Source organism: Manis pentadactyla, chromosome 2 (assembly GCF_030020395.1).
Source record: "Manis pentadactyla isolate mManPen7 chromosome 2, mManPen7.hap1, whole genome shotgun sequence".
In the NCBI taxonomy this organism is placed as follows: Eukaryota; Metazoa; Chordata; class Mammalia; order Pholidota; family Manidae; genus Manis; species Manis pentadactyla.
The window spans coordinates 93710318-93732959 of record NC_080020.1 but is presented as its reverse complement, the minus strand read 5'-3'; the positions used below and the strand labels follow the sequence as shown (position 1 = coordinate 93732959).

Genomic DNA, 22642 nt, shown 5'->3' with positions numbered 1-22642 from the left:
ATTGTGGAAAACTATGTTGTATTTGTTTCACCTGAAAAGATATTTTTAATAATAACACTTCTTTTTTTACTGTTTCTTCCCAACTCCTGCAACTCCAATTAAGTTTTTAATTATTGAAAGTACATATTCACTGGAAAAAAGAATTCAAGCAATAACTAAAATATTTAAAGGTAAAAACCCCTCCATGTCACCATTCCCCAGCACCTAAACTCCGTCCTCTTAAAGGTATCTAGGAGCAGCATAAGTGACTTTTTAAAGTTAGGAAAATTCCATTTAACAGAGTATCTTGATATTAAAATTTTCCCCATTCATAGAAGGTAATTTAGAAATTCTATCAGTTTTTTTATATCTAGTTTCTAATTGAAATCAGGCTCAACTAGAAAACTAATCTTATTAATATCAATTTTTATATGTAACTGTGGTTGAACACAGTGAAATTAAGTGTTCATTCCAGCTTTTATCAGCTGTTCCTTTGAAAAATGTTACCAAATTCACATTTTACTGTTGTTTGACATTTGTACAGTTTTAAGTACTTAAGGTAAAACCAATTTGAAGTGATATGTGAATAGATGTTTCTGGCTAAAATTTCTGTATTTCTTTATTAACTTATTTCATAAGTTAATATAGCTAAAGAAGTTTACTCTAATTAAGATTTCTGTATTTCTCTACCGTTTAGTAAAAGTTCTTGGTTAGAACACTCAACATAGACTCCACCCTTAAATGGTTGTGTTTCAGAGGATAGTTTTAGATACACATCCCATTTTTTTCCATTATATTTTATTAAAGGTGGTTAAGGTTCCAGGGCTACCAAAAAAGCCCCCACCCCCATCCCCACTACTTTCTATAACAAATGAGAAGTCTGGAACTCAACCACCATTTATTTATAACATCAAAACTTTTAGATACATTGAGAATTCCAACGTGGAATTTCAGAAACAGGTATCTCATATCTGGGATAACTGGAAACTTACTCTTAATCCTCTTCCAGCAATGGAATTGAGACATTTGGTATCAGATTTTGGGGGAGGGCTTCTGTGGTATTGGATAGAGACTTCAACAGGAGTGAGCAGGAAATAGAAGGTCACATGTGATGGGCCTTGGGGGAGAGTGAAGGAATTGTATAGAACCTGTAAGAAGCAAGGAAAGAGGATCTCTGGATACCTCTTTGTTTTCCATCAACTTCTTTTTACTCTGAGGGGAGCTCTTGACTTCCTCATGCATAGAGTTTCAGCATTTGTTGATTCACTCTGCCTCATGGCCACCTGTGTCTGAAGTAAGCAACAGTGGGAAGTAGTGTATTCCTTCCAGTTGCCTTGTATTTTAGGGATCCTCCAAGCAGTGGTAGAGTCAAATCAAATCTCACCTGTACTAATGTTAATACATAACAAATATTTGCCCTTGGACTATACACACATATCTTTAAAAATGTTCACTGATCATATAAACCACATACAGCAGTGGACACGCCTGCATAACTACCACTCAGGTCAAGAAATAGAACATTCGAATGTGTAACATGTATATGTAGACATTTCTTAAACTTAAGAATTATATAAACACTCAAGTGTCAAAGCTATGAGGTGGAGGAAGATCCCCATGTAATTGGGTATTTTTACTCAATTCTTTTATCTGTACCACGACAATACCAGTAAAGTCTATCCTTTGTCTTTGCTTTTAAGTATTGTAAAAATGGGAGAAAAAGCCTACAGAAGTTAGGATCCTACTACTTTATTTATTTTCTGTTAATAAAAGTCCCCTTTTGGTCATGTAAATCATGTTTTTTGGAGCACATTGTCTTCATTTTGGTCTCAACTGTGTGATATTCAGCACTTCCCCAGGAATTTAACTCCAAATTACAAGTACTTTTTCATTTAACTTGAATAACATTAGAACAGTTGACTCTTCATTTGTCCTGAAAGTATGTATTCATCATTACTTTGTAATTGTTTATTGTATAGCTTTGTATTAACAATGTCCAACATTTACAATGGTGAGGTCAAACCCTCAACCCCACAATTACCAAATCCCTATTAAATTTTTTTATATCCCTTTTTAAAAAACATGAACCAATCTGTCAAATAACTCCTGTAGGCATCCAAAACAAGCATTGATGGTTTTTTTCAGTCTAATCTCTTTTCTAAACAGTTCTGTACTGATGATTGATCATCTTTTTTTTTTCAAAGATGTAATCATATAGTCTTTATTTCTAGGGCAAATATTCCCATAAGATTTTTTTTCATATGAATTTTCTTTTGTTAAGGTTTCACAAGAAAAACAATGTGGTTATTACATACACCCTTATTATCGAGTCCCCCTGATACCGCATTGTAGTCACTGTCCGTCAGTGTAGTAAGATGCCACTGAGTCCCTATTTGTCTTCTGTGAGCTATACTGTCTTCCCCATGACCCCACACATACCATGTGCACCAATCATGATACCCCACAACCCCCTTCTCCCTCCCTCCCCATCTGCCCTCCCCCACCCCTCCTCCCCTTTGGTAACTGCTAGTCCCTTCTTGGAGTCTCTGAGTCTGCTGCTGTTTTGTTCCTTCAGTTTTGCTTCATTGTTATACTCCACAAATGAGGGAAATCATTTGGTATTTCTCTTTCTCTGCCTGACGTATTTCACTGAGTATAATATCCTCTAGCTCCATCCATGTTGTTGCAAATGGTAGGATTTGTTTCTTTCTTATGGTTGAATAGTATTCCATTGTGTATATGTACCACCTCTTCTTTATCCATTCATCTACTGATGGAAATTTAGATTGCTTCCATATCTTGACTATTGTAAATAGTGCTGCGATAAACATAAGAGTGCATAAGTCTTTTTGAATCTGAGAAGTTTTTTTCTTTGGGTAAATTCTTAGAATTAGAGTTCCCAGGTCAAATGGTATTTCTATTTTTAATTTTTTGAGGAACCTCCATATTGCTTTCCACAGTGCTTCAACTAGTTTACATTCCCACCAGCAGTGGAGAAGGGTTCCCCTTACTCCTCATCCTCACCAGCATTTGTTGTTCCTAGTCTTTTCAATGTTGGCCATCCTAACTGGCATGAGATGATATCTCATTGTGGTTTTAATTTGTATTTCCCTGATAATTAGCCATGTGGAGGATCTTTTCATGGGCCTGTTGGCCATCTGAACTTCTTCTTTGGAGAAGTGTCTGTTCATAACCTACACCCATTTTTTAATTGGGTTATTTGCTTTTTGGGTGCTGAGGCATGGGAGTTCTTTATATATTTTGGATGTTAACCCCTTGTTGGATATGTCATTTACAAATATATTCTCCCATACTATAGGATGCCTTTTTCTGCTGATGGTGTCCTTTGCTGTACAGAAGCTTTTTAATTTGATGTAGTCCCATTTGCTCATTTCTTACTTTGTTTCCCTAGCCCAAGGAGATGCATTCAGGAAAAAGTTGTTCATGTTTATATCCAAGAGATTTTGCCTGTGTTTTCTTCTAAGAGTTTTATGGTTTTATGATGTACATTCAGGTCTTTGATCTATTTTGAGTTGACTTTTGTGTGTGGACTTAGACAATAATCCAGTTTCATTCTCTTGCATGTAGCTGTCCAGTTTTGCCAACACTAGTTGTTGAAGAGGCTGTCATTTCCCTATTGTATATCCATGGCTCCTTTATCATATATTAATTAACCATGTATGCTTAGGTTTATATCTTGGCTCTCCAGTCTGTTCCATTGGTCTATAGGTCTGTTTTTGTGCCAGTACCAAATTTTCCTGATTACTGTGGCTTTGTATAGAGCTTGAAGTCGAGGAGCTTCATGCTTCCTTCACAGGACTGCTTTGGCTATTTGGAGTCTTTTGTGGTTCCATATGAATTTTAGAACTAGTTTTTCTAGTTCGTTAAAGAATGCTGTTGGTATTTGATAGGGACTGCATTGAATCTGTAGATTGCTTTAGGCAGGATGGCCATTTTGACACTATTAATTCTTCCTGTCCATGAACACGGGATGTGTCTCCATTTATTGGTATCTTCTCTAATTTCTCTCATGAGTATCTTCTAGTTTTCAGAGTATAGGTCTTTTACTTCCTTGGTTAGGTTTATTCCTAAGTATTTTATTCTTTTTGATGGAATTGTGAAATTAATTGTTTTCATGATTTCTCTTTCTGCTAGTTCGTCGTTAGTATATAAGAATGCAAGAGATTTCTATGTATTAATTTTGTATCCTGCAGCTTTGCTGAATTCAAGATATTAGATCTAGTAGTTTTGGGGTGGATTCTTCAGGGTTTTTTATGTACAATATCATGTCATCTGCAAATGGACAGTTTGACTTCTTCCTTGCCAATCTGGATGTCTTTTATTTCTTTGTGTTGTCTGATTGCTGTGGGTAGTACCACCAAAACTATGTTGAATAAAAGTGGGCAGAGTGGGCATCCCTGTCTTGTTCCTGATCTTAGAGGAAAAGCTTTCAGCTTCTCGCTGTTAAATATAATGTTGGCTGTTTCTCATATATGGCCTTTATTATGTTGAGGTACTTGCTCTCTATACCCTTTTTGTTGAGAATTTTTATCATCAATGGATGTTGAATTTTGTCGACTGTGTTTTCGGCATCTATGGCGATGATCATGTGGTTTTTGTCATTCTTTTTGTAGATGTGGTGGATGATGTTGATGGATTTTCAAATGTTGTACCATTCTTGCATCCCTGGAATAAATCCTACTTGATCATAATGGATGATCTTTTTGATGTATTTTTGAATTTGGTTTGCTAATATTTTGAGTATTTTTGCGTCTATGTTCATCAGGGATATTGGTCTGTAATTTTCTGTTTTTGTGGGGTCTTTGCTTGGTTTTGGTATTAGAGTTTTTGTTGGCCTCGTCGAATGAGTTTGGGAGTATTGCCGCCTCTTCTACTTTTTGGAAAACTTTAAGGAGGATGGGTATTAGGTCTTCACTAAACGTTTGATAAAATTCAGCCGTGAAACTGTCTGCCAGGGATTTTGTTCTTAGGTGTTTTTTTGATTACCAATTCAATTTCTTTCCTGGTAATTGGTTTATTCAGATTTTCTGTTTCTTCCTTGGTCTGCCTTGAATGGTTGTATTTTTTCTAGGAAGTTGTCCATTTCTTCTAGGTTATCCAGTTTGTTAGCGTATAATTTTTCATTATATTCTCTCATAATTCTTTGTATTTCTGTGGTGTCCGTAGTGATTTTCCTTTCTCATTTTAGATTCTGTTTATATGGGTAGACTCTCTTTTTCTCTTGATAAGTCTGGCTAGGGGTTTATCTATTTTGTTTATTTTCTCAAAAAACCAGGTTCTGCTTTCATTGATTTTTGCTATTGTTTTATTCTTCTCAATTTTATTTATTTCTGCTCTCATCTTTATTATGTCTGTCCTTCTACTGACTTTGGGCCTCATTTCTTCTTCCTGTTCTAGTTTCATTAATTTTGAGTTTAGACTGTTCATTTGGGATTGTTCTTCTTTCCTGAGGTAGGCCTGTATTACAATATACTTCCCTCTAAACATGGTCTTCACTGCGTCCCACAGATTTTTGCAGTGTTGAATTATTGTTCTCATTTGTCTCCATATTTTGTTTGATCTTTGTTTTTATTTGGTCATTGACTCTTTTATTATTTAGGAGCATGTTATTAAACCTCCATGTGTTTGCAGTCTTTTTCATTTTCTTTGTGTAATTTATATCTAGTTTCATACGTTTGTGATCTGAGAAGCTGGTTGGTACAATTTGAATCCTTTTGAATTTACTGAGGCTCTTTTTATGGACTATTATATGATCTATTCTTGAAAATGTTCCATGTGCACTTAGAAGAGAAGAATATGTATTCTGTTGCTTTTGGATGCAATGTTCTGTAGATGTCTGTTAGGTCCATCTGTTCTAATATGTTGTTCAGTGCCTCTGTCTGTTTACTTATTTTCTGTCTGGTTCATCTGTCCTTTGGAGTGAGTGGTGTGTTGAAATGTCCTAGAATGAATGCATAACATTCTATTTCCCCCTTTAATTCTGTTAGGATTTTGTTTCACATATGTAGGTGATCCTGTGTTGGGTGCATTGCACTGACATTTATAATAGTTATATCCTCTTGTTGGACTATCCCTTTATCATTATTTAATGTCCTTCTTTGACCCTTGTTACTTTCTTTGTTTTGAAGTCTAATTTGTCCGAGTAAATACTGCAACTCCTGCTTTTGTCTTCCTATTCATTGCATGGAATATCTTTTTCCGTCCCTTTACTTTCAGTCTGTGTATGTCTTTTTGGGTTTGAAGTAAGTCTCTTCTAGGCAGCATATACATGGGTCTTTTTTTTTTATCCATTCAGTGACTCTGTGTCTTTTGATTGGTGCATTCAGACCGTTTGCTTTTAGGGTGATTATCAATAGGTATGTACTTATTGCCATTGCAGGCTTTAGATTCGTGGTTACAAAGGTTCAAGAGTAATTCCCTTGCTATCTAACAGTCTAATTTAACTCACTTTGCATGCTATTGCAAACACAACCTAAAAGTTCTTTTTTTTTTCTTCCTCCTCCATTCTTTATATGTTAAGTATCATATTCTTTACTCTTGGTCTTTCCCTTAATTGACTTTGGGTGTAGTAGATTTGATTTTGTATCTGCTTAGTAATCAATTGTTCGACTTTGCTGTGGTTTTATTTCCCCTGGTGACATCTATTTAGCCTTATGAATACTTCCATCTGTAGTTGTCCCTCCAAAATGCACTGTAGAGGTGGCTTGTGAGAGGTAAATTCAGTTTTTGCTTATCTGAAAATTGTTTAATCCCTCCTTCAAATTTAAATGGTAACCTTGCCGCGTAGAGTATTCTTGCTTCAAGGCCCTTCTGCTTCATTGCATTAAATATGTCATGCCTCTCCCTTCTGGCCTGTAAGGTTTCTGTTGAGAAATCTGATGATAGCCTGATTGGTTTTCCTTTGTATGTGATCTGATTTCTCTCTCTGGGTGCTTTTAAAAGTCTGTCTTTATCCTTGATCTTTGCCATTTAAATTATTATATTATTGATGTTGTCTACCTTGGGTCCCTTGTGTTGGGAGATCTGTGTACCTCTATGGCCTGAGAGACTTACCTCCTTCCTCAGATTGGGGAAGTTTTCAGCAATTACCTCCTCAGTGACACTTTCTATCCCTTTTTCTCTCTCTTCTTCTGGTACCCCTATAATGCGGATATTGTTCCATTTTGATTGGTCACCCAGTTCTCTCAATATTGTTTCATTCTTAGAGGTCCTTTTTTCTCTTTGTGCCTTAACTTCTTCGTATTCCTCTTTAATTTCTGTTCCATTTACTGTCTCTTCTACTACATCTAATCTTAAATCTCTCCATTGTGTGTTTCATTTCAGATATGGAATTTCTTAATGATTGAATCTCCATCTTAAATTCGTTCCTGAGTTCTTGAATATTTTTCTGTACCTCCATAAGCATGTTTATGATTTTTATTTTGAACTCTCTTTCAGGAAGATTAGTGAAATCCATTTCATTTGGCCCTTTTTCTGGGGTATGTGAGATTTTAGTCTGAACCAGCTTCTTTTATTGTTTCATATTTTTATGTGGTGCCCTCTAGTGCCCAGAAGCTCCACTCTCTTTAGCTGCTAACCCCTAGTGTGAGGTTGGGGGTTGTAGGGAAGTGGAGCTGTGCCTGCGGGGAGGAAAGATGTGTTTCCTGATTCCTGTCTGCCATGCCTGTCTGCATTATCAGAGCCAGTGGGCCAAGCACACAGGTGTAAGCCTCTGTGCTTTGCGTCTCTAGGTGTTTTAGGCGGGGCCTCCCTCTGGCTGGCCTGACGCCAGCGCAGTGACTACCGGTTTGCGAGCCAGTGCCATCAGGCCAGGAGGAAGGCTCTGAAGGCTGTGTATTATAGTGGGGGCCATAGAGCTGAGCAGCCAGCCAGGAATTTTGGGCTCATGAAGCTCCCAACCTGCTGGGCAGAGCGTGCCCAGACAACCTTGTTGTCTCTCCCTTCCCCCGCACAGCAAGCTCCATGCAAACCCCACCCCTTCAGCAGCCTTCTCGCTGCTAGGAAGCTTCTCAGACTGCCCGCCTTTCCTTTGTCCCAGAGCCACTGGGTGTGGATCTCCATCCTCCACAAATGGCCAGAGTCTCAGTCTCTCAAGCACTCTGCCCATCCCAGCTCCACAACCTCCAGAACACCACACAGTGCAAGTTTCCGCTGGCAAAGCAGATCTCCAGAGCTAGGTGTTCAGCAGTCCCAGGCTTCCACCCACTCCCGGCTCCGTTCTCCTCCTCTTGCCGGTGAGCTGGGGTGGGGGAAGGGCTTGGGTCCCACCGGATCAAGGCTTTGGTACGTTACCCTGTTTCTAGAGATCTGCTCTGTTCCTGAGGTCTGTATTCAGTCTGGTGCAGCCTTCTTTCCTGTTGCTGCCCTAGGGTTAGTTGTATTAACTATATTTTCATACTATTTGTAGTTTGGGGAGGAGTTCTCTGTCTAACCTCTCACGCCACCATCTTGAATCCCTTGAACTTGAATACTTTTAAGATAATTATTATATAACTTCTTTAACTGATTCCAGAATGTGGCATGGATAATCTCTCTTCACTTTTTTTTTTTCTTCAGTCCTTTTCATGAGTCGCTTCTTCCCCTTCAAAGGCAGGTTGCATAATTTTCTATTCTGAGCCATAGTCATTTTCCCCTTTTCTGATCTTGAAGTCTGTACCTCACTCCTCTGACACTGAGTAGGTACTCTAGGGTAAGCATAGTTTTCTATGTTTGCTGGAATATCTCCCCCTCTGCCTCACACAAGTAAATTTCTGCCTCTTGAGCCCTTTTTTCTGTGCAGCATGGATCATGGTCCAATGAAAAAAATGACTGACCAACTGACTGAGGTTGCCTCCCCTCCGTTATTTTGTCTCTACTAGATAGTCCTCTGTCCAAGCCTTTCCGTTGGTAAAGCTAGAAATCCAGCTGGTGGCCGGGCAGAGACAGGGGAGGGTGACCTCCACTGATGACATGACTGACTTCTCCAGGCCTGAATAAGCATGGGCCAGTCAGAAGTCTCTCTTCCTAAATAGCAGACACAGGCTGAGCAGATGTTGGACCTATAGCCTCTGGCCTGGGTCCAGTCTGCCTCTGTGAATATCATTAGGCACTCTTTATTGTAATTTTTAAAAACACTTCTTTTTGTCAATCACTCACTAATTTTATCTTTTGGCTTTCTATGTATCTTGGGTTCCTGAGCTCATTATATTTTTCTCAGGACTTTTCAAATGTTTATTCTGCTTCCAGAAGTGTCATTGAAACGATCTCATCATTTATGAGAAAGGGATGAACTTGCTGCTTTCGGCAAGATTTGTGCAGTCAAAAGTTTATCCTATCCATGCTGCAGTTTGATTATCAAAATCTCTCTCAGCCTGGGAGGCTCAGTCTGATGAGTGTGCTTCCTGAATGGAGGCCGATGCTCTAGAACTGTATCATTTATTTGGCATATTGTTCATTTTTTCCAGTTATGACAGAAGTATAACTTTTTACCTTCTTTTCAGAGACATGTGCCTGTGCTGGTAGCACCAACATTGACCAGTGTGATAATTTGAAGTAAAACCAATAATCAAATGAGCTGGTTGTCCAATTATGGCATTTTCATCTCTCTTCTGTACTTCCTTGTAAAACATTCATCCATGTAGTAAAACATGGTCACAATCAGGTTGCCAGATATCAGTTAGGAAAATTCATAATCAGTCTTGAGAAAATGCACAGTACTGAGAAATTCCAATGATTTCTTTTGAAATTTCAGGTTTTCCTACACAGAGTGGGATTGTTACTTGGAGGCAGTGTGGTCCCTAAATAATATTGGCATAAAGGCCTGGTAAAGAGCCTTTGAAGTGTAGGGGTTTTATTTTTTGTCTTTTTCAGCTAATTCAAATCAGTTGATAGCTGTCTAGAATGCTGCTATGTTAAAAAGGAATCTCAGGTCCTGCCTGCCTTAGAATGCTGTGATGATTAGTGGTGAATTACTCTGCAGTAAGTATTCTGGCTATATAGGACTATATTCACCCATGCATCTGCTGTTCCAGAGTACAAACTTTATTTTACAGACAAGGAGACCAACATCTAGAGAAATGAATGAATTTCAGTCAGCTAGCATGGCTAGCACAGGGAGTGCCTGAACTATTAGTACAACATCTTGGTTTTCCCATTCTTGTTTCTAGGGTATTTTTCACTGAGCCACATAGACAATTTGTGTTTCTTTCCTTAGAGACTTTTTTAGTTCAAATATTAAGGAAACATAATGACATAAAAAATATATTCTCCTGAAATAGGGTGTTAGATGCAGATTAACATACATCAGAATGATATTGACCAGTTATTATTTTGCCCATCTTGTGATTTAGTTCTCTAAAATCTGATCACATTTGAATGTACAGACAAAAGGTTTTGACTTTACAGAGGTGGGAATGTGACATGACCAAAGTGTGCAGACCTAGGAACTACTTACCCTACTGAACATTTACAAAATTAGTATGCATATTAGCACAGTATGAGAAACAGAGTGTGTCCTTTGTAGAAATGACATTGTAAGTTCTCTGGAGACAAGTTATCATTTATTCAGTTAGTTTTAAATTCAAGTAGCGTAATACATTGTGCCAGTAGATAGTTACATACCTCCATGTTTTTAAAGTGAGGTTTATTAAGGTATAGCTTACATACTGTAAAACTTCTTTTAAGCATAAAGTTTTGGCAAATGTACACAGTGTGTAACCACTACCACACTCAAGATATAGAACATCTACGTCACCCCCGAATGTTCCATTGTTTCCCTTTGCTTAATCAAGTAACCTGTAACCACTTACCAAATAATTCTGCCTTTCTAGAAAGGCACACAAATGGAGCCTATTTAATGTGTTCTATTCCTCTAAGCATGCTGTTTTAAGATCAATCCTAGTTACATGTGTTTGTGGTTCATTCCCTTTCATTGAATAAATGTCCTATAGTTTTATCTTAACGCTAGTTAATAGGTATTTTAGTTTCATTTGCATTTAGGGTCATTTGCAGTTTTGGAGTATTATGAATGAAGCTAACATAAATATTCACATACAGATCCAAGGGTACTTGTTTTGGTCTTGGGTGAATACCAAGGAATAGGATTGCTTAACTGTGTGGAGTGTATTCTACCTTGTAAAAACTGCCAATATGTTTTCCAGTATGGATGTACCATTTTTTATTCTTACCAACAATGTATGAGAAGTCCTATTGTTTCTCATTGTTGCCAGTATGGAATATTGTCAATCTTCTTAATTTTACTTTTAATTACAATCGCATTGTGGTGTTAATTTGCATTTCTCTCATGAGCAATGGTATTAAGCATCTTGTCCAAATTTTTACCCATTTTAAGTTACTTGTCTTACTGAGTTTTCAGTCCTTTATATAGTCTCTGAATCCAAGTCCCTTATCAAAAGATAATGGTCTTTGAAAGATGTATGTCTCTTTCCTCACAGTTTCTGGCTTGTCTTTTCTTTTTCTTGACAGTATCTTTAGAAGAGTAGAGATTTTAAATTTGTAACATTTTTGTATCTTTATCTTTTTAGTTATAAAAGTAATGTAAGACTATTATGATAAAGAATAATGTACCTTTCAGTGTTTAAACACACTAATAATCTCGTGAAAGAGAAAATTTTAATGTTATATGGAAAGATAAAATTTATCCTTTAAGAATATATTTAGAAAGTTTCTTCTGTATTTTAGAACTAACATTTCATGTCCAAGAGGGTTATTAGAAAAACAGCAACAACGGCAACAAGAGGATTACCTGCTGAAATGCTCTAGTTTGACCCGTTTTGCTCTTTTACCCTAGTGTTATCCAAGATAAATTCTGTGGGATTATAAACATCTCAGTGGAGGGCCTACATGATGTCATGACAGAAGATCCTGAAACAGGAACTTACAAGGAGTAAGTCGGTCATTTAATTAATTGCACTTGGACTTCGGGTTAATTAATTATATTTTCCATGATTGTTGTTCACTGTTACCATCTAAGCACTGTGTGGCAACTTTTTAATTTTATCTTCTATAAATTTTGTTTGTTTGTTTGTTTTGCATATAGTATTGACTATTGATCTTGAGGTCAGCCTCATGTTGTAGTGAAATTCTGAATTGGGCTTCTTTGGTCTAATCATCATTTTATGATTTGACATTAGGTTTGTAAAAAAATAAAATAAATCCAAATGTATGTTAGCATATAAATTCCTTTTTTAAACAAAGCAAAACAGAAGGAACAAAATAGTAGTAGACTTATAAGACACTGTAAGTCAGGGGAGAGGAAATCCTGGGGCAAAATACCTCTAAAAACCAAAATCAGTCAAAGGGAGAGATAAAGTTTAAGATCTGTTTATTGCCCACAAGCTGCAGTCTGGGGCTGTTTCTCTCCTTCCTGCTCCAGCAGAAGCCAAAAACTGGCCCTCCCTCTCACCTCTCAGGTACAGATAAGCCCTCCATTGCCCAGGTAATTACCCATTGATATGGAGATGAACTTCTCTCCACCCCTGAAGAATGATGCAAATCCACTAAAGCCACACTTCTTTCCACCACTTAATGCCTAATGATAAGCAGATGTGCTAAAGCCAGGCGAGATATTCTGGAAATGTTACAATTTTACCCACAGGCCACTCCTCCAGAAATCTTGCCTTAAAATTTACTCATTCCCCTTCTTCCAACCTATCTAATAACATACAATAGCAACAGCAATAAAATCTTGATAATCCTCAAGCCAGAGGATTCAGCCTATACAGATTACAAATATACTTTACAGCACAATCTCTCACTATGCACAAAATATGTTTCTATACTTGTTTATTTATTCCTAACAACTATGCTAGATTGCTCATAAAACTTTTACCAAACATTAGACAAAGTCAAGCCTCTCTTTAAGCATTTTTTTCTTGACAACAGCAACACAATCATGGTAATTCTCAAGTCAGAGGATTCAGCTAGGTTCAAAGTCCCAGGCAGCTTTAAGTCCAAAGCTTGTCAATTCCAGCCATCATCACATGGCAGCTGCAGCCAAGGGGCACATCCAGGACACAGGCAAGTAATCGTGATTGTGGGGGGCCACTTTGCTGTTATTACAGGAATAACAGGAGGCCAGTCCCAGGCCTTTCCCCCAAGGTGACAGAAGAGCTAGCCATTGCCTATCCATGTGTTGAAATGTCCAGACCATGTCCATTTTACTCCTAATTGCTGCATCCATCCTTGCAACACGTGTCCAGTCAAGTGGGTACCTTGATCGCTCTCAATCACTGGTGACTGGCCATAGGCTGCAAAGAGATTCTCTGTGCCCCTCTTGGTGGTTTGCTGATGTGCACAATGTGCAGGGAACTCCTTCCAGGCTCGGCTGACTTCTTCAAAGATCAGTGGCAAGCCCCACTGACTGGCTACAGCCCACATTGTCTTTTGCCCTGCGTGCACCAAATGCTGATATAGCCATTGGGCCACATCAGAGGCAGGCTTTCCTTTTAGCCAGCGCACCTGGGCCAATGTGTCTGCTTCATTATTCCCTGTGATGCCAAAGGCAAATGGCCAGTCACATAATATACAGTAGATGTCTGTGCCACACCATTCCATGGCCTTTGGTTCCGGTCTCTCACCCACCCCCCGATGGGATAGGTGGTTATTACCTTGGTCAGAACTTTCCTGGCGATGGGCTCTGTAGCCAGCAAGGCATGGTACACACCAGCCAGTTGCTTCTCTATTAAGATGTACCGACCTCTGTACCTTCCTATAGTTGTGACCAGGCTTCAGCCAAAAGCAGAAACAGCAGCAGTCATAGAAGCAGTAACCTTAGGCTCGGGCCATGGGCTGGGGTCGGTGTGACCAGCAGTGGTGATGGTACCTCCAAAACCACACTAGTGTAGGCACATGTCCCTCGGCGCGAGCACCACTTCTCCCCATCATTTCTAGGGGTGGCCCTCCCAAAGGGCTCACCCGTTATAACAGATTTCACGTTCAGAGGAACCCTGCCAAGTGCGCCAGCTATAAGTCTGGGGAGAGGAAATCCTGGGGCAAAATACCTCTAAAAACCAAAATCAGTCAAAGGGAGAGATAAAGTTTAAGATCCGTTTATTGCTCACAAGCTGCAGTCTGGGACCCTTTCTCTCCTTCCTGCTCCAGCAGAAGCCAAAAGCCGGCCCTCCCCCTCACCTCTCAGGTACAGATAAACGCTCCATTGCCCAGGTAAATTATCCATTGATATGGAGATGAACTTCTCTCCACCCCTGAGGAAAGATGCAAATGAACTAAAGCCATACTTCTTTCCACCACTGAATGCTTATTGATAAGCAGACATGCTAAAGCCAGATGAGATATTCTGGACATGTTACAATTTTACCCACAGACACTGAGAAGGACACCAAGGGGTTGGGGATTGTCCTAGTAGGCAGCAGAGGGTGAGGCGGGTAAAGGGACAGAGTAATTCAAAATCACAATGTAAGTTAGTCCCAGGTTTGGTATTACAGCATGGAGAATACAGTTAATGATTCTGTAACATCTTACTGTGTTGATAGATAGTAACCTCACTAGAGGGGGTGAGGACTTAATAATATGGGCAACTGTTGAATCACTGTGTTGTTTATTTGAACCCAACATAAGATTGTATATCAATGATACTTTAATAAAAAAAAGATACAGCTGTTTAGCACAGTTAAAAAGAAATTCCTTCTTAAAGATGTTTTCAGTATGTTCTTTTTATCTTTAAACAAAGTTCCCTTGTCCTGCAGCCAAGTAGTGCATCATCCTGTGTTTGTATTTGCCTGGTTGAAGCATCACTGGCACCTTTAAAATATTGGAGGGTCATGTGGTACTCAACAAATTCCAAAAGAGAATAGTTAAAATTACATTCTTGAGAAGAGTAGTTAAAATCTTATTAGAAATGCTGATAATCTCAAATTACTTTAAATATTAACGTGAAATTTTCTTTTTTTAATCATTGTGTCTCTTTGTAGTTAGTGGAATTGCCACACATTTCCTTTTATTACTATTAATAAAGGACATGCTTCATATAAGCAAGGCTTCATGAGATTGCAGATTGTTTGACTTCTCAATAATATGTTGAGCTTGTTTTCTTTGCTTCTTTATAAAACCATTATAGCAAACGGGAAAGATTGCCATTCAAATCATATTTTGTTGGAAAATATGGAAAGCAGATATATATATATGTTGTTGAACTTTATTAAACATATGTAGGGAAAATGTGTTTGGCATGTAACTTAGCTATCGAGAACATAGGAGTTCAGATGAAGTAGAAACCTCAAACTCCGGTGATTACAAATCAAAAATAAGAAGCCATTCATGCATGCAGGCAATTTTTAAAAAGTTAACATGGGTTTTGTGGCACATGACTGTAAATATTGTGATTTTTTGTACATAATATGTGACAATTTACAACTATTTGTGAAATATTTAGATATAGTCTTATGTTCCTTGTCTTTAGAGTATATGATTTAGTTGTCGTATTAGACATAATAGCTAATATATGTCTAATAGCTCAACAAAAACACTAGTAATGAGTCATGGAAGCGCACAAAATAGTTGAATTCCACATTGTGCTTTAACAGGGACTATAACTGTGTGTTACAGTCTTCAGAGAGGGATAAGAATTAGGATGTAGAAGGAAGAACGTAATTATAGCATGGTTTAACTGGAAGGGACAAGAGTCGTAAAGTTGTTTGGTAGTTTTATTATTTTAAAGATTATTTTAAAGACCAGGGTACAAAGGCTTAGAAAAGTGCAGTGACACAGCAAGTTAGTAGAAGATCAAGACTTAGAACCATGGTCTTCTAGCTTAATATGCCAACCTTAGCTATGAAGAAAGTTTGTTTTGGAAGAAGAAAATGTTGGAAATGTAAGGAAAACAAACTGACTAGGAGACAGACCATTATAGAGATCTAGACTAGAAAGGCCCTGACTTGAGGGTTAGGGTGCATGGCTACTGGAACATACGACCACTGTTTTCTTTTCCAAAATTGTTTGGTAATTGCTTTTTGCCCTAGCGTAGTGTTTGGCAAGGTGGAGAAACGATTTACCTTTTTCTGAGTCCCAGTTTCTGAGAGGGGTTAGCCTAGATGTCTCACACATCTTCCTATTCTGTAATTCTATGATTTACGTAGAGTTCTGTAAATTAGTGAGACTATAGAATATAATAGACTTTCAGAAAAGTCCACATCATAAACATAAAATACTTAATGTAGCTGACAGCCTCTAACTTCCCCTTCTGGTTTGTTGAAACAGTTTATTCAAAATTGATCTTTGCAGTTTTGTTGAATTCCTATTGTATTCTCAGTATAGAATGAATTAAGACGAAGGAAGAAAACCCTGTTTTTATCACTTATGTAAGTAGTGTATTAGTCAGGGTTTTTTAGAGAAACAGAGCCAATAGGACATATATATATGTATATACACATGATTTATTGTAAAGAATTGGCTAATGTGATTATGGAAGCTGAAAAGTCCCAAGATCTAAAGGAGGCAAGCTTGAGACCTAGGAAAGCTAATCGTGTAATTCCAGTCCAAATCCAGAGAGGCCTGAAAAGTAGGAGAGCTGGTGGTGTAAGTTCCAGCTGAGTCAGAAGGTGGGAGAAGACAGTGTTCCAGCTGGAAGACAGTCAAGCAGAGAGAGTGAATTCACCTTTACTTAGATTTCTTACTCTATTCGGGCATTCAACTAATTGAGGCCCACTCACAATGGGGAGGGCAATCTTCTTTATTCATTGTGGGGGTTCAGATGTTAATCTCATCCACCAGTAACCTCACAGAAACATCCAGAATAGTATTTAACCAAATGTATGGACCATCTAAGGTGACACAGTTAACCACAATAAGACAGCCTTGTTGACAAGTCATCTTTGTTAAGAGACTTAAATAACAGACTTGTTTATGCCAGGCATTGTGCTGCCTGAGGAAGCAGCTGAGGCTTTGTTCCAAAAGAGCTCACAACCTAGCAGGGGAAATTGAGATCAGTGGAGCACTACCAGCCACAGGAGAGGAAGGATTCTGGGGAAACTGAGAACAACTACTGAAAATATGTAGTGGATTGGAGTCAGCTAATAATTTGGTGAAATCGCAGAGGATTTTGGACTATTTTGTGTTCTAAGTGGAAATTCTGCTGATTAGTGATGTTGAGCATCTTTTTGTGTACCTGTTAGCTATCTGTATGTTTTCTTTGGAAAAAAATGTCGATTCACATCTTCTGCCTGTGTTTTAATAGGATTGTTTGTGTTTTTTTTTTGTTTTTGAGTCCTTTATATTTTTCTATTATTAACACCTTATCAGATACTTTATTTGCAGAAATTTTCTCCCATTCAGTAGTTACCTCTTTATTTTGTGGATGATTTCCTTTGCTGTGCAGAGTTTTTCAGTTTAATGTAGTCCCACTTGTTTATTTTTGCTTTTGTTGCCTTTACTTTTAGAGTCAGATCCAAAAATTCATTGTGCAGACCAATATCAGGGAATTTACTGTGTGCACTGTGTTTGTTTTCTTCTTGGAGTGTTATGGTTTCAGGTAGGGCTTACGTTCAAGTATTTAATCCGTTTTGAGTTAATTTTTGCATATGGTCTAAGATGGCAGTCTAGTTTCATTCTTTTGTTTTTATTTTTGTATTTTAGTTAGGGGTTTTATTTCATTAAACAAGGAAAATATATTAATTTGACATGAAGTTTGCCTCTGCTTGTCTTTGATTAGTATGGTTTCCCATTTTTTCCTTAATATTTTATGTGTACATATTGGGGAATGAGATTGACAACCCTCTGCCACAAAGTGTGGGAAGTAAAGAATTTAGCCAGCATTTTAGGAAGCTTAGAGGCACTAAGATTTTTTAGAAAAAGACTCATAAATTGTGGCTTTTATAGCCGGAGAGTGTAAAACATAACAGTAAAGGAAGTAACTTCATTTAAAACAAAAGTAAAATTTTGGCTTTTTTATGGATTTTTTTCTCCTTCATCTGATACATTGACCCACTAGATGGCTCTTCAGATTGGAATAGAGAATACCAGAAGAAACCTTGGTCCCTGATTCTGACATTATTACCTGTATATCACACTCATGTATGTAGGTCCCACTGACCTCCTTGGGGGCCCCACTTTCTCCAATTGCCCCCTTCTGATCCATTCTATCCCACTTCTTAAAAGCCCAGTTTCTTACAGAATAAAGAAATGGGCACTATTCTATGCTTACCCTCAATTTACATTACTGACCTTTTTTCCTGCCTCCCTGGGTCCCTCATCATTGCCCAAATAAGCCATTCCCTTTTATGTACATAGCTTGACTCGTAACATGTCTTCTCAGCATGTCATGCTCTCAGCCTGCCCTGCTTGACGTTACCTTACTCTAAGAGTTCCTTTCCAGACTCTGAGGAAAAAATCATTGCATTCTTCTCTGTTCTTTCATGGAATCTTTTTTGTACTGCTAATATACAACATTTAGTTAGTTGCTTATATTCAATCTACTGTCCATGAGATGATTTGATGCAGTGTCAAAGAAAAGCACGAGCTCTTTATGACTGAAAATTATCAACACAGCACTGAAGGAATTTAAATAAGAAACCTTGATTGGGGAAACCTGTGACATCTGGATGTAAAACTTAGGTCTGAGCTTATTAACTACCAGGCAAAAAGAGAAACACTAGGAATTACTTAGATCCTATTTCAAGTAGAAGAAAGTGGGTTAATCAGGAAAGGGAAACTGTTTCTTGGCTTGAGCCCAGAAATGAATTTTTGTTAAGGTATTTACACAAGATACTATACAAGTATTTTCAGCTGCAAGTAAGAGAAACCCTTCGTCAACTAGTTTAACAATAAAGAGTTATCCCTAACAACAAAAAAATCATAGGTAAGTGACTCCAGCATTAGCTGTTTGCAACCTCACATCTTCCGAGACCCAGGCAGGGCTCTTTCTGCTCCATCGCCTCAGCACAGTCACTTTATTTGCAGCCTTCTTTCCCTCATTGTCACAGAGTAGTGCTAGGCTAACCATGCACCAGACAAGTCATCTTAGGACTTTTTTAACATCTAAGGAAACCTTTCCTAGAAATCATTTCATCAGACTGAAACCTTCATGTCTAATTGGCTAGAATTTCCTAAACATGCTCCTGTTGGAAGCAGTCATGATCAGGGAAGTAGGGTTGCCAGGACTGCTTATGTGAGCCACTGGCCTGGGGCTGGAATCAGCTTTTTCTGAAGCATGCAGTTCATGAAAGAGGAGGATTAACTAGACACTCTGGGTTCTGTTAGGAAGGAGGATGAATAATAGGCAATCAAAGTGCCCGCTACAGAGACCACCTGAGTAATGTTGTCAGTTCTACGTTTATTATTATGTCAGAAGTGTGTTTGTTTAGACTAATGAAAGGTATTACAGGAAGTACCTTTTAAAACAGGAGTCATTGTAAAGGTTTCATGTTGCATGTTGACTCTGTAGGTTGTGTTTGGCTGGTTCAGGTTTCTTGTTGGGAAAGATTTTGATTTAGCAGGCTTGAGTGGCTGGGGCTCTTCAGTGGGAGTGTAGGATGTGAGGGGTGGCTGCTTGTGCTCATATATAGGTTGTTAGTTGTCTGTATTTTAAACTGTTGTCATTACTGTTTTATTACTATTACTATTATTACATTCATAACCCACACATTTTAGCTTATTAGAAATCTGTTCATTCTCACCTTCCCTTTTATGCAGAATGTGATTGCCTATCTTTAATATTTGTTAACAGAATAAGATATGACTTTTAATTGGAGGTTTTCCTATAGGACAGAATTTCAGCTTTGGGTTTTTCAATTCAATTTTATTCCCCTCATTTTTCATCTTTCAGAGATCCAAGTGAATGCAATCTGCTGAGTTGCAAAGCAGAAATATTTTGCCCTCTGGATAATTTTTGGTCACTGGAAAAATATATATGTGTACATGTATATTTATATTCAGAATATACTCCTTTATTAATGTGATAAATCTTTTAACTTACAGAAAGGAGAACAGAAAACTTTTACTATATAGAAGTAAGTTCCAAAAAGTAACTTCCAAAAAGAATTTGGAAGGCAGTAAAAGAATTTGAAGCAGTATAAAGCATACTTCTATAGAGAGCCAGATTCATTACATTTAGAATTCAGATCTGTAGTAGGCATAACATTGCTAGTGGAAGGAACCCCATCTTATTATTCAGTTGTAAAATACAAACTGGAATCTAGACTTTGTCTAGACATTTCTCTGTATTAAATAGCTTTTGGGTTGAGATAGTAATGTCATAATTTTCTTACTTTGTGCCAGAGTCCCTTGGCCAAATAACTGTGCTACACCATATTATATCAGGTGGATGAAAGCATTTCAACTCCAAGAAGTTAAAACCATGCAGTGAGTGTGGAATTGAGCTCTTGCTGTTTCTCAGGGTTTCTGATTTCCAGTTTAAGGTTCTTACTGTTTGATCTCACCAGTGTGCATTGACTGGGTCAGAAGCAGTTGTTTCAAAAATTGTTTTTTTGAGTGGCAAATAGGGAAAAAGGACACTCATGTCTCCTGCAAGAGTGAGCCTAATCACATTTCTGGCATCAGTACCTGTCCTTCACCCTGAATTAAAAGTCATTTACACAGACAGCTGAGTCAGGAATTGTCCTTCCCCTGTACTTGCTACAAAACGTAAGAGAAGGCAAGTGTTTTTTGCCAGTTTATTGGTTAGGAACCTATGACTCTAATAAATTACTGAATTGTGCTGTTCTAAATTAAGAAACAGTAAGTTTATTCCATCAACTTGATTCACTAAACAATATTCATATATCCCTGAAACTGGTATTGACTGAATAGGAAACTATTCTATTTTCTCTACTAAAGGTGAAGAGCAGTGGTGCACATAATCAAAATAAAATGATTTATAACTGTCCTGCAGGTACAAGTGCCATCAGGGACAAGTTCCTCATAGCAAGTCATTTGCAGCAGAAAGTAGATAGTTATATAATAGTGTTTTGATGATGCTGCTGTTTAAATTATTACTGTTGTTATGAAACATGTATAATAATCTATGGACATATGAAGATATATGGTAAAAGAAGTATTAATTTTAAGTTGAAAAGTATCATTGGTTATAAAGATATTTATATCTTTCTAGAGATATATCTGCCCTTTAGGGTATACCTTACTCTGTCAAGTGATATATGGCTCAAAAGTTGCCAGTAAAAATAACCATGTGTATCTAAGCAACTAATGAATGTAGTTATGTTGACATTACTGTTTTCTCAGTTGTCTCTTCCAATGATTAAGAACACTGCTACTAGTGAGATGTCTAGAGCCTGAATACTGGCTCCACCACTTAACTGGCTGTGTGATCTAGGGCAGTCATTTAACTTCTCAATTTCTGCATCTGTAGAATGGGCATAACACTAGTTCCCATCTCAAGATCATTATGTGAATAACATAAGCAATTTAACATTTGTCTAGATGATCATCTTGTATTTGGGCACTACATAAGCATTAGGATCATGTTTACATTTGTGTCAATGCCAGTGAGTATCTGAAGTACCTAAAGGTTAAAAGTGTTCATTTGTCACCAACATATGCGAACATGGACACTAAATATTCATCTTCCTCACATTCACTATTATTGCCCTTAGAGTCTTTTGTCAGCTATAAAGACAAAACTGAGCTTTGTAGTAAATATTCACCATTGATGATAGTTTAATAGAAAAAAAATGTTGCCTATAAATAGGTTTCTTGTAATTTACTACTTTGCTCAAGTAAAATGCTCCAACATTTTTTGGTGTGGCCCTTTTTAAAGTGAGATATCTTTTCATAATTAAAAAAAGTTTTAAAAATTAAAAATTTGATTTATCTAGTTATTTCTCACATTTTGGTACATAGAAGAATTAATGTTCCAGCGATTTTGAAGGTTTGTTTTTAGTGTTGTTACATTTTTTTTAAACTTTTTTTTAACTGTAGCTGTATGTTGATGACTCATCTTGAAGAACCAAAAGTAACAGAAGATGAAGAACCACCCACAGAACAGGATAAAAGGAAAAAGATGGTAAGTGTTACAAACACAGCTTCTAAAAATTTGGGAGAACCATATCATCATTATATTCTGTAGGTTAGAAAATACCAGTTGGTCCGTCCATCCATCCATCCATCCATCCATCCATCCATCCATCCATTCCTTATAGTAGAATTAATGTAAGCTGAATTTGGAAATTTGGAGTATACTCCTAAAACAGATGAATTGTGTTCCTAGTACAGGAGGCTGAATTTAACTCTTCATCTGAAATAATCGTTTCTTGTCTTAACAGACCAGAGGGTTTATTCTTTTACATGTAGGAAGCATGTGATCCTCAAACCTTACTTAAGCTGTAATGCTAATTCTTCTGTTTTGAGATTTACTAAAATTGTTTCACTCCTTGTTATTTCATGGATCTTTGTAATGAACTTTTTTCTGAGATACATCACAGGCCTTTATAAAAATGCCTTTAAAATAACTGGAAATTGTTTTGAAAACTGGAAATATTTTGAAAATATTCATTCTCACAAGGAATATGATAAGAAAAAGGAACAATAAATAGAAAGCATCTAGAATATCTTGCCTTTAAAATTATTTATGGTCTTGAATTTTTAAATATGTAGACTTTGACACATGAATATTAAGTAGGTACATACATAAACATTTTCCCATTTTTCTCTTGGAATCTCTTCTAGTCTCCTG

General features: G+C 37.4%; 1 protein-coding gene across 2 annotated transcripts in view; it reads left to right on the top strand.

Moving 5' to 3' along the window:
* Positions 1-22642, top strand: part of IPO11 (importin 11) — a 298239-nt gene that overhangs the window by 196332 nt on the left and 79265 nt on the right. For both annotated transcript variants that reach the window (XM_036887802.2, XM_036887801.2), the window contains exons 28-29: positions 11789-11884; positions 21889-21973. In XM_036887802.2, coding sequence (XP_036743697.2) covers positions 11789-11884; positions 21889-21973 — 181 coding nt within the window. The remainder of the gene's footprint in view (positions 1-11788; positions 11885-21888; positions 21974-22642) is intronic.